General features: G+C 33.1%; 1 protein-coding gene across 1 annotated transcript in view; it reads left to right on the top strand.

Annotated features, from left to right (window-relative positions):
- LOC125502494 overlaps nucleotides 1-13,562 on the top strand; it is a 127,214-nt gene that overhangs the window by 82,272 nt on the left and 31,380 nt on the right. Inside the window, exon 3 of the mRNA XM_048660716.1 lies at nucleotides 5,592-5,652. Coding sequence (XP_048516673.1) covers nucleotides 5,592-5,652 — 61 coding nt within the window. The remainder of the gene's footprint in view (nucleotides 1-5,591; nucleotides 5,653-13,562) is intronic.

The raw sequence follows: 13,562 nt of genomic DNA, 5'->3' as shown, positions 1-13,562 counted from the left end.
AAATGCACATTAATTAAATTATTTCGGTGGGTTTTTATTTAGTTCTTGGTGATTTTTGTTGCTTAATGAAAATATTACCGTCGGAAATTACTATGTATAAAATTGTATATTGAACTTATGAAAAACCTAAGTGAGATTATTATATAATGCTGATGAGTATTAAAATTCTGAATAATTTAATGAATTAGAGGCACTAAATTAATCCTGATCAGTCCATAATCCAGAGCTTGAAGAAGAAATCACCTTATAAATAAGCAGAGCGGTTGTAGTTCAAAAGTCGGAAACAACAAAAAAGCAACAAACAAAACTCAATTACTATAAAAACCAAAAAAAAATAGAAAGTAAAAGCAAATGTTTTTCTGTGCTGGGTAAGTGGTAAAACTAACTAAAATTTCAAGAAACATTTTAAATATTTGCTGTCAATTTTCACTTATATTTCAACTACAAAATTTCAATTTAATCCTGAGGGATTAGCTTTCCAAAACCAAAGAGTTATTTGGAAATGCTTTTATGTTTCGAATCACTTTATATGTTTTGTGAATTTTTATTTGCATTTGTTTTATTTTGCTTTTCACATTCTTAACGGTGTTTCTTGTAGAAATGCATTTTTACATCTTTTCACTCATTGAAATTCACTGCTTACGGTAGCAAGCAACGAAATTTTGTTTGCTTTCTTAAGACTCTGCTTTTCCCCTGATAATATTCACAAAAGTATTACAAAAACCTACACGGAATTGTAAATGTTACGCTGATTAGTAGTGGAATAATTTCAGAAAAACGTATTTGCACTAGCAATTTAACTAAGAAAAAGTGTTTGTGCATGTATAGGCTACAACCGGAACAATCTGATGTTTGTGAATTTTTCACGACGCTCTAAAAGCCTCAAAACTTCACTTTAAAACACTTTTTTATTGTAAATTAGAGTTAAAACAAACACAAGTTTAAATCTGAATATCTCGAAAACGGTGGGAGATAGCGACTTGCCATCGTCGTGAGCGTGGGTTACACAACAAAACAGGCTAAACAGTCATATCGTGAGCCAAGTGCACATTTTTTGGAAATTTTGAATTTATTGATAGAAAAAATCCTAAACACAAACTTTTTGATAGTAGTAAAACTGGTTAAGAATCTATTTAAAACTACTGCAATTTTATTTACACTTTGACACCCTGTACCTTGAAAACTATTAACTTTCGGATAAAACAAATTTGCCTAAAACGCAATGTTTTTCCATAAACAACAATTTTTCTATTGCCATTTTTACTGCTTTTTATATAAAATTTGAATTAAGTACCTAGTGTACCCACGTATAAAAACATTAAATACATGTATTTTTTATAATTACATATTTAATGCTTTCAGATTATTAGGATTTCCAGCAATTTTATGAACTAGAGGCATTGTATTCAAAAAGTCAAGCGACAATATAAATAAAAGTAAAGATTCAGCGGGAAAAGCACCGCCCTTGGAGATCAAAGTTGACAAAAACAGCAAATAAAAATGCTACAAACAAACCTTAATTACTGTAGGTATTAGAGAAATATAGAAAGTAAAAGAGCCGATTTTTCCTTAAGTGGCGAAATAAAAAAAAACAAAAAACAAATTTTTGCCCACAATTTCCAATTAAAGTGAAAGGCATTTATGTAATTTAGGTTCAAAATTGCACCTTCTTACAAGAATCTGTGATAAATGCTGTATTTTTCTTATTTTATAATTCTTCTTTCTGTAGTGTTTAACATTTATTTGTTTTTACAGTATTTAATTGAATTGTACGAATTGCATCATGAGTTTAAATAACGAAATAAACTAAACTACCATAAAACTAGTAGCGGCAAATAGATTAAACATGCCAAATCATGTTTGTGTTCCGCTTTTTCATCTTTTTATCTATTCGCGGTATTTTCGTCTTGCATCGGATTAAAATGGGTTTCAGAGCCTTGCTGTTTTCACAATTTTCACATGTTTTGCAACTATAATATCTCTTAAGGGTAATCAATTATTGAATTATTCTTCTCCGACTTGTAAACGGAAATATTAATAAATATTAATAAAAGTGTGCTAGTTGCATAAATAACGAAAAAGTGAATAACCGTAATAAGCCAATCACACCATACATTTAGAGAAAGGTACTTGACTGCAATACAAAACTGAAGAAAAAAAACCTGTTCAAAATTTTGTGCCAGGCTCAAAGTTACGAATATTTGTTTGCGTCCGCACTTTTACGCCTTATTGGATCCTTAAACTATCATATACAATTGCTAAATTAACCATTTTTCAATTGTTTATAACTTTCCGAGCGGTTCTAAAAAGTGTACAAAATTTTCCGCTCGATCTTAGTCGGACTTGCGGCTCTCGTTTTGCATTGCAGTTAAGTACTTTTCTCTAAATGTATGGCGTGATTGGCTTATTTTTTCATTGTTAAACAAATAATTTAAAATTACGTTGGCTTTCACCTACTTTTCATACTTTCGAGCATTTTAAAAGCGAAAATTTCAATCCTACGGATATCGGACCAACTCCAGCTTATAGAAAATTTCATAACGAACAAAGTTGGGTAGTTATATTTTCTCTAAAATGCATACTTACCGAGTTATATGCGATTGCTTCCGGGAAAAATCGCGATTTTCCCAATTTTTTTTCACTTTTTCGTTATTTATGCAAATAGCCCACCATTTCAAGCTGACATACCTCAATATTTTCAATAGATATACCATTCCAGAGCGATTCCAATAGTTATTTAAGTTAGGGCACGTTAGAAACATTTTTGAATTTCCTCGTAATTCTCCTGGACTAAACTGCTTAGAACAATGGGTGCATTAAACCAGAAACAAACATTAAAACTTGAAAAATTCAGATTTTATGACGGCTGTGAATAAATGAAAGTTTGATGAATTTTAAACGGGCTCTCGATAAATTTGCTGGACGACATTATTCGGATTTATCAGTTGGAGTTCTTTATTGCCCCAATATTCGTCCAAATTGCCAAATGGCAGTCAATTAATACCTCGTCTCTTATTCACACGTCGAATATTTCGTGATTACCAATTGAAGCTTTTACGGTTCCGAAATTAATCAGCTCGGTTAAATAAAAATATATTTCCTGGTAGGCCATTCACTCGACGATTTCCAGCACGGTAATATAAATTACCGGCAAATCCCTAAGGATTCGATTACGGGGCGATTTCTTTCGGAACTCCTAATAAAAATGCAACATCCAACGTAACTCCGATTGATTTATAGACTTAATCGTTATCTCAGTCATTTAACGTAGCCGAACACTTTGCTTCTTCTTTCAGGGGTGAGTTTTTGTGCCTGGGAAGCGATGTGCGACCCTCTTTTGTTCGATCTATTATGGCAAAAAGCGAATGAATTAAATGGATCGTATATAAGTGGTATTAAATGCGATTTTAATCAGATAATTCCAACAGCTGTGTTAGCAACTTCACTTAAAGAAAATCATGTTTGCTAAGGGTGAATCCTATTATACGCGATGTACTAAAAAGTTACAATGCCACTATATTTATGCATAGTTTTTCGTCTGGCTTATTAAGCCTGTGGCCTCAATAAACTATCCACTTTTGAGCTTTAACAGCCAGTAACAATGATCTACCAACAATTACGGTCTAGTGTTAGGTAATCTGCTAATACAACGGTTTTTCGTCCAGCTTATTGATTAATTAAACAGCGCGCCAATATACTGTCAAAACCGAAAGCTTTGCATACAAAGCGCCATGATAATGATTTCCCAGTGGAAAATATAACGACACACTCATTGCCCCAACTATTTATCTTGTAAATATAGGTTGATAAATTGGTACAATATTATTGAACATGTTTCACGTTTTTGAGGGCTAGTTGATTCACTTAATGCACAAGTGGTTTCTTTGATGGTTTATACGCAGCTTGCTTAAACATTGAAATAAATAGCAATTGGAATCTGAAAAACTAAAAAAACCTATGCAGTTTTTAGAGTAGTTCCAAGCCATTTGGGAATTCATGGAAATGGAAATGTTTTGCATTTGGTTCTGTTGTTGTCGTTGGCGCATTCGAGGACACCCTGTGTACTTCTTTGCTTTCCAGTGAAGTAGGTGTTAAACGCCAGACTCTTCAAGAATCTCCAAGAATTGTTTGCATAAAAAATTAAAGCACGACCCAAATACTTAAAAATGAGGACCGATTAAAGCTGATTTGAAATGTGCTTCCTAAACCTTTCAATTTTAAAGTCAGCTACAGACCACCTCATTATTCAATGTCTAAAAATAAAGCAATTGATAACACAAGCTTACCTTTCATTAAAATGCGTTTGATTGCGTCTCGAGGTCCCCTCAAAGAATTAGAAATGTTGATTCGTGAGTTTAATCCCTTTGGCGACTACATTAGGGACTTGCTTTGAGAAAAGGGCTTTTGATGTTAGGGCGAACCCGAGGAAAATATTTTCTGTAGCTGACCGGGTTTTCATGTTAGCTTTGATTAGTATGAATTTATCGTTGTTTTTGCTTTAATGTTTACGATTTTAAAGGTTTTTTACTATGGGGCAATTAGACAACAAGCTGCTTAATATTAATATTTTTGAACGGGAGTAGAAAGTTGGAAGATTGCGAATAAAACAGCTCGTTTATATCGACACCATGTGGTATGATCCAGTTTGGGAAGACGTGAATTATTCACAAAATTTTAAAATACATTTTTCTAAGAATTTAATCGTTTTAGCGATTACATTAAAAATACGCGGGAAAAAATAATGTTTGATGTTTGAACGGAACTAGTCACCATGTATTTTATAATCCGCCTTGATTAATGTCCATTTTCGTCAAAATTTGCATGGAAAGGTAAAATTTTCGGAACAGAGGAAGTTCTAAACAAAATTTATTTTTGATTAAATCATTTTTATTTTCCTTGTTTGCCGGATAATTAAGGGCACTAATTTGTAGGCGATTAACGCTATTCAATGGTAATTATTTTTAAAAAGAGAGCCGAGGATTTTTCTTCGGTTCTTTTTAATTCGGATTTGTGGATTTAATACACGAGTTTTCCGCGGGCTTGATTAGAAGCTGCCTATGGAAAAAGCGCTTTTGATGTTTGACACAAGAGGACTCAATTTTTCGTCTAAAGCGTTTAATTGAATTCTTGCGAGTGAAATTAATTTTCTAATGTGACTAATTAGTAAACGATGTATTGCGTGGAGATCAGGGGCGGATCCAGCTCTCAAGTCAAGGGGGGAGGGGGTCATGTAGTAGAAATTCAGTGTTTTGATGTTTATCAAATTAGATAAACTATCGTCAGTGGGCATAAACCCAACACCGTTTTTGCTCATTGAAGCAAAATGGGAAAGAACGCTCATTTTTACAAGAGCCATGACCCCCTTGACCCTCCTGGATCAGCCCTTGCGTTAAATTCTCATTTTTAAAAAAATACAGAGATTTTAAACATTTTGACTGAGAAATATATTTTTTATGAGATCATGTCCGCAACAATCAAAATAAATAAATATCGTTAATTAGTCGTGACTGGGCTATAATAACATCTGAAACACATAAATGCGAGATAAATTATAATACATCTTACATTAACCTTAACTTTATTTGTTTCAGTTTTAGCTGGAGTTGGAGTAGACTTCATTTACCATGGACGATATCCAGGATATTGGCTGATGTAAGTGACATCCTAAATTGTAATGAATTTAACTAGAAATAGACAACAGCTGTGAAACAAACGTGCTGAAACGGTCCCTGATGGACGTAGCATATATGAAGTGATTTTATAAATCGTCTTCGAATAATATGAAAGACTTTCTATCCATTTTCGTCAAAAATATAGTTCATAATTCCACTTTGGCTGTGTTAACGTATTTGCGAATATATTTTCCAATTTTGGAAAACATCTATAGAAAATTGAAATCTTTCATGTTGGAGCATTCGTTTATAAAGTTTACCATTTCCCCCTTTTTTAATAACAGGAAACCGTTTTAGAACGGAACGTTAAAACTGTTACAAAATGCTAGCTGTGAAAATCAAATTAAACCTGATTACTTTGCCTCAGCAAAAGTATGAGATATAAATTGTATGTTCCATATTTTCACAGGCAAACGTTCACGCTTGGATCCCTTAAACGTACCTCTTTTGCATCTATTCTTTACCTAAGAGCCGTAATACCCAACCACTATTATGTTAAAATATTTCAGCCCAGAGTCAAAAGGAAACGTTTTCACTAAGCTTTGTACCAAGCCAACCGGCAAAATCCTATTTTAAGATCAAAAGACGGCAAATAGAGACAGACAGGTTGTTGCAAATTCCAAACAAAATATCCAAAACCACAAAAGCCTGAGCCGAAATAAGTATGATTTGATGCAACAAAGATTTATATTTACAATTCAAACTTCATGCTATTCGAGGCGTAGAGTGGAACTTTCTACGCGAATTATTCATAAGCTCGAAAGTAATAATGGAAATATGTACCTGATATAGGTGATATGATGAGATGGAAATTTATCGAATGATGGAAAAACGATGATATGGTACCTACCTATTCACGTTTTGTTCAAAAATTAATTTCGTTTAGAAGCGCCTTATAAAGTTCAGTTCGAATATTTTCCGCTCGGGCTTTGTTTCATAAATTTGTGTTTTAATCACGCGGTTTAGTTTATGTATATTCGATGATATTTGATTAATTAGCAATAGCACTGAGCTGAAAATACAATTGGTGGATTTATATGTGGGAATATTTGCGCAGAAGAATTTCGGAAATAAAGAAGTGAAGAATTGACATTAGATTTATTTTGTATTTATATCTGGAACAGTTAAATAAAATACATTCTCATACCACGGGGCTAAACAGACTTTATAAATTCTTCTTCTTCTTATTTGCAACTTTACAAGCCTTGGTGGGTCTTGGCTAACTGCCGAATCATTCTCCATCTTCCTGTATCCTGCATCAATTTAGGATCGCATGCTACTCTCATAGCTCTCAGGCTGCAACTATGTTGTCTTTATATCTCATATGCGATCTCCCCAGCGATCTTTAACCTTCCGTGTTATATTGCCAGATCATTTTCAATGTTTTTTCCTGAAGTTTTGTTATTTTTGATCTTGTTGATAGTTTCTTTGTATGTGGGTTCTTCTACCGGCGGTTCTGCATTTGGTACTCGGTTGTAGTTTGTTCATTTTGTTGATCTATGTTTAAAAGTTTATCAAAGTACCTACTGCTTCCATATATATATAAATAATCTCTATTTCCTATAGAAACCGCTATCGACACATTCGGTCTTTCTGCCCTTGTTTAGTACATATGTATCTTCGCCTAGCTTATTCTGAAATTAATTCCTATTCCTAACACTCGTATCAACTAATGAGCACTGCTTCCATTTGTCCACTATTTCGTTTTTATTGGTCGTTATGTTTCCATCTTCCTTCTTAAGTATGGTTTCCGCCCTAGGTCTGAACCCGTTTTTTGTGGTTCAAATGTCTTTATAGAACTTAGCAGACCGGTTATGGTTGCTATCTTGTTCCATTTCTTCCAGTCTACGTTGCTCGTGCTGTCTCTTCCTTGTTATCATTAATTTTCTGGCGCTTTTTCGTAGTTCTCTATGTAGTCCTTGATTTTTGTCCGTTCTTCGTTGTAGCACACTTTGTCTTGTATGGTTCCTTGCATCTAGGATCTTCTTGCACTGTTCTATAACGAACATTTATTTGCTCCAGAAAAGCCATTATTTTATTCTTCTCCTGGCAGATTCCCGCACATTTCGGGCCTTCGAGCCGGACTTTTTAGATTTTTGCACACTTGTAGATTTTATTATTCGCTAGTTTATTCCATCTTCTGCAATACAGATCTGACTTTGCCATTAAGAAATGTACACTAGTCACACGCAAGTATATTTTTCTCATACTTGCAAATTTTGATAGTTTGTATTTTAAATTGAGCATTTATGTCGTGAATGCTGCAAACCTCTAATGCCGTGGGAACCATAATGTTCGTCTTTATGACATAATTTCCGCATTAGGTGCTGGTTTCCGCACAACTCTAATTTCCAACTTTGCCCAAACTTTTAATAGCTTTGTTTCTGAGTAGGTCACAAATTCCGAGGATTACACATCTCCAAGTTGACTAGTTCCTCTTGCACGTATCTTGCATATCCTGATAAGGTGTCAGTCTCTTTCATCCAATCCTATTTTAACTATAACATCTATTCATCAAATTTTAAGTTTTTATGTACTTTTTACCTCCAACTACCGGATATCCAAAAAATGTACTTAACTTCAGCGCAACTCATGTGAAAATGGTTTAACCATGCGAGTGCATCTACTCGAAAAATATCAAATATGTGTACGATAATGGAACGCAAATATGAGTTGAAGCTAGTAAATACATTTATAAATATTGCCATTCTGAAAATGTAATAATTTGGATGTCTGGATGAACGGATAAACTATATTTCAAATGCAAATTTCATTAAAATATCAGCGATGAAAATTCCAGTTTATCTCGATGGAAAATAATTGGTTTTTGTTGGCTACCTACTACTTTAACCTTAAATCAAAGGATACATAAAATAGATTAGAATTAAAAATTGAGAAGAATTATTGGTGAAAGTGTCAAATTAGTAGCAATTAGACAAATTAAAACTGTTGAGGAGATCCATGTTTGAAATAGATGTATGTATATTTTCAACCACTTGCAATTTGCTACTGGAATCCAACAAAATTTAAATAGTATGATTTCAATTAACATCGTTTTCATTATACAGTGAAGACTCGTACTAGTACTAATTTAGTGGATTTATTGAAGGGAAAATCGATCTGCTCATCAAAATTCTTTCTGGCTCCATTTTTCCAATTGGAAACATCAATTTCGTATTTTATCTTTAAGATTTACATACATTGAATTTCTTGTATGCTTTATACTACTTTGTGCACTTTGTTTAAATCCAACAGAGCAACAACATTTTACTATTGAACTTAGATGGCCGTTGATTTCTTTAACAATGTCTGAGATCCTCGAAAGAGCCAATTTACTACAAAGCACAGAATGCTGCGAACAAGAAAGCTCAAGCACTTTATAATAATGTTCCTCAAATCTAAAGTATTTTGATATTTCTTCGAGCAGACTTTGATTTCAGATAGTTCGGTAAAAATCTATTCAGGCTAGATCTGAAAACGTTGCTGGCCATTTACGAAAACTTCTACATTCTCGTGCTCGTTTTACAGATTAATTGGCGACATTCGAAATATTGTTAGATCCTGTAGTTAATTTACTAAACCATGTTCATTGAGCAACATTTTCAAACTCAATAATATTATTCGAACCAATTAACGCATCTTACTGCTACTGGGAAACAAAGTGATTTGCATAAATATAATTAACTTACTACGCTGTAAATCTCCATAATCTTATGTCTAGTTTATTGAAGATGTGCACGTTTGCAAGACAACAATGTCGGAATTAATACATATTGTTCCTAGCAGGAGGTGACAGTTTTCAGGGAAAATTACAATTTGTTTCCTTCATTTGCATTATAGGGAAGGCTATATGGGAAACAAACGCAGTAAATTGTAGCGGGTTCGTATAAGTGCTGGCTGGATCAACTGGAAGTTGTTGTTATTTGTAAACGCTCCGAAGAATTGCTGGATACAATCTTGACTGTCACATTCATATGGCAGGCATAAACATTAATTATTTCCTGCCGAGGCACGAAATTGCAATTTTGAAACCACTGTATGTTTATTGTGTATTATAATAATATACGGTTTCGTATCCCATACTGAAATATATTATTATTTTGTTGCAGTTCTTTAAAGTAAATAAAAGCCAAAATTAATATAATCGTGTTACATTGAAAACTGCACTTATTGTTAAAAAATTCACACAAAGTTGATGTGTTGCTAGAACAATAATTTTTAGTCACAGGGATTTATTATATTTTTACATATTGTATTTGTTTGATGTTAATTTTTTTGATCGGCATTATACGGGACAAATAAAACACCACAGGAAGTTTCTCTTTTAATTATTTAATTTAAGCTCTAAATTGATACAATCATTGGTGTTCAGATCCATTAACATTTTTTAAATTTTTCTTTGCTTACTTCTCCTTATTAAATGCAACATAAGACATTGATGGAAAAAAAATATAAACTGCGCCTCAAATTTACCGCGTAATTTAAATTTTTTGATAAATTTTAACTGTCAATATTATCTCACTCGGTGCTCTGATTTTAATAATTGTTTCTCGACTCATGGTTCTATTCTTAGACAACATTTACGTTATGAGATAATAAAAAAAGGAAACAATAAAATTGTACAGCGTGTTCAAATACTGACATGTTTTCTGGGTTAACAATTGAATCTTTCTGCGGGTAACCACAGGGAAGAACTATATGATTTTTCAGCCTCATGTCTCCTGAGTAATTTGGATCTTTAATCGTATGCTTATTTTGAGCCATTTGAGAGACATTAATTTTATTTTTGCCGAAAGGATTTCTGCCAATAAGGCTTTACGAACAACATTCTATACATTTTAGCAAGTTGATCGCTCCGTTTATTTGCCACTCGTTGTGCTCCGTCAATTAAGTTGTTAAAGTTTTTATTTTTCTGAGGATAAGGGACTTTTATTTTCACTCCTAAAAATATTCTTTTCGTTTTGCTTCATTATGGAGTTACGTACGTCACCAAATACCTTTTTGTACAGTTTTCTTCGGAAGTACGAAATAAAGTTCAAATACATTTTGTGCGAAAATCTGGCCGGTTATTAAAAATGAATGTCTCTGGAATTGCTCAAGATAAACAGACGATTAGCGATCGAAATTACTCGGAAGGCATGAGGCTAGAACACCGTATACTTTTTTTCGATCTGAACTACCGGTTAAACTTTGACCAAGAAAACATTGATAATACGTAAGCTTATTTTTTTATTTTTCCTTATCTAATAACTTAAATTCTGTCCAACACTAGAGCTATGATTCGATTAAAAAATTCTGCATAACGGAATACCGTTTGAGAAAATTTTCAGTCGAATCTTGGGAAATATATGAGATATAGGATAAATTGGCGGCGAGGTGCATTTTTGTATGTGTAAGTATATTTTCATACTTCGAAAAATCAAGGATTTTTAAGAAAATATGAATGTTTTGTACTTTCCTTGTTTATTTTAGGCATTTGTATTATCGCCTTTTTTATTTTATTGATAAAAATGCGATTTTAACAAACTGTAAATCCATTGAATGAACAAATTTCAATAATTTTCTGATAAGTAGCAAATTTTAGAGATTCTCTTTGCTTATTTAAAGTATTCTCGCTTGTTTGTGCTTCGTCTTGTTCAAATTTTAATCGTCATCAGTCTGGATGTTGAAGATGCAACTTTTGTTTCAACAATTTATTTCCACGTAAAACTTTATTAATTTATTAATGGATGCAAAATGTATTAATGGATGAATGGCGCAAGTTTAATTATTATTTCTTCGAATAAAGTACAACATGTTCAAGTTGCAGCGGTCAGAAAAAACACCTTTGTTATGATGTATCAGAAACCATCTGCTAATCTTCCTCTATGCCTCAATTTTTCAAATAAATCGATTTCTTTTGTCGCTTTTGGTTGTTTTATTTTCATTAATCGGATTGCTTCTATTTCCATCGCTTAAGTAAACTAAGATACAACAGAAAAACTGTATAACACATTTACACTCCATTAATGATTAGGTACATGTTCTTATGTGTCTCCGTTCTGGAATATGTATAGGCAATCTTAGCTTTTAATTAATTAATTTTATATTTTTTCATTCAATTCGTTTCGTTCTCCCCTTGCAAAGTCAATTCGTCCCAGTTTTATTTCTCAGGTCGTCGCCATTTAAATGCGACAATTAGAGATCCTTTGGTCAAGCGGACAATTTAACTTAAGTAAAAAACCACAAAGGATAACAATGGAGGAGGCAAGACCAAAGGAAAGTTAAGCCTAGAACGGGGCAATAGTTAGTAAATTGTGCTGCAAAGTTGATTTGTGTACATTTGAAAAACAGAAGAAGAAACAGCACATTAACTTCAGCTATACTTTGGACAAGTTATAATATCCGAAAAGAAGTAAATTGTCACTTCACAATTTGTGGCAATTTAAAATTATCACACAAGTAAAGTGCATCTTTCGTTTCTATAGTCCTCAAAACTAATTCTTCAGAAACGATTGCTTTACGGAGACGAAAGTGTCCTAGAAGTGGGTCCAATAATCTCCAGCTAACATTTCTTATTTTTCCACCGTATACACACATTTTACTAAAAAATCTAAACATAAAATATTTATACGACATACAATTCTTTAGAAAATTTGAGCAAAAAATCGTTTCTAATCCTTCTCACAGAAATCTACGTACAATTACACCACCAAGACATCTCAAATAACTAACTAACTTTTCTTCAGCTGTAATGTGAGCCAACTCTAATGAACATTCTCCAGTGGCTGAATTTAATTATTAGTATTCTATCTTTTCTCTATAATAGAACGTACAACTGGCTCACCTTTAACTGGCTTATTCGCGATTTTAAATTCGTCCCATTAATCCGAATTTAATTTAGAACAACGTACAAACACTACTCTAATTACTGTTAATCTCTTAGAGCATCCGCTTGTAATTATTTCCCGAGTGCCTAGAATTACGAAGAAAATTGAATGTTTCGTAAACTAATTTGAAAAGCGCAATTGTAGCAATGGCTCTTCTGCAAACTGATCCTATAACATGCATAAGCTCGCGCTGACTTCCATATCAAAGAAATTACTTTCAGGTACAACAACTTGAGGATTACTTAGCAGCAAACGTAAGAACTATCTCGAATAAAATTGAAGCTGCCGGTAGCTGAGTAAAAGCAATCATTAGTAGAAGCAGATAAATGTATCTAGAAATGTTCAGCGGAATGGTTTTAATTTGCTTTGAATAATTGCCAGTGCAATGCAATCATTATCTAAGTGCTTCCATCGACGGTATTTAAATGTTTTCCAAAGTTTTCAATTTGCCTCAGCCAGAGAGCTGTTTTATTAAGTACGCATTTTGGTTCGTGCATGCAAGTTGCATTATTTATCAGTAGATGTAAATTCGCAAATTTGCAATGGCTCCAAATTAATCTTTAGTCCAGACCAGCTTTGAACTCCAGAAAGGATTTCCCTTCAATTTCACTGGTTTAATGTACCTCACTTAATCCCTCAGCTTTATAGAGTATGAAGCAGCAAATTCGATTCGAACATTTTCAGCCTACCAACTGTCTGGCCTTATTAGGCAAATAAATGCGCATAAATCTACAGACCCGGTAGCAAATTTCGGAAATAAATATTACATTGGCGGTTATTGGGATTGGTCATTTCATAAATAAACAGTGCATATTAGATTGCCGTATTATCTAAACATAACTTTGGAATTATCGGGCAATTTCGATAAATTCGATAGTTGAAATGATGAAATATATTTTTTACCTAAAAAACATGCTGCTTTGAATAAATTAATTAAATAATCCGTAGCGCTTTTAGAGTTTGTCTTTTCTTTGGTTTTTCTTTTAAACATATTTAAACACAGGTTTTCAGAGTGGAAGTG

This window comes from Dendroctonus ponderosae, unplaced genomic scaffold, assembly GCF_020466585.1.
Source record: "Dendroctonus ponderosae isolate FM_Combo_2020 unplaced genomic scaffold, Dpon_F_20191213v2 Dpon_F_20191213_1, whole genome shotgun sequence".
NCBI classification, from domain to species: Eukaryota; Metazoa; Arthropoda; class Insecta; order Coleoptera; family Curculionidae; genus Dendroctonus; species Dendroctonus ponderosae.
This window is presented reverse-complemented; position numbering and strand designations above follow the sequence as displayed.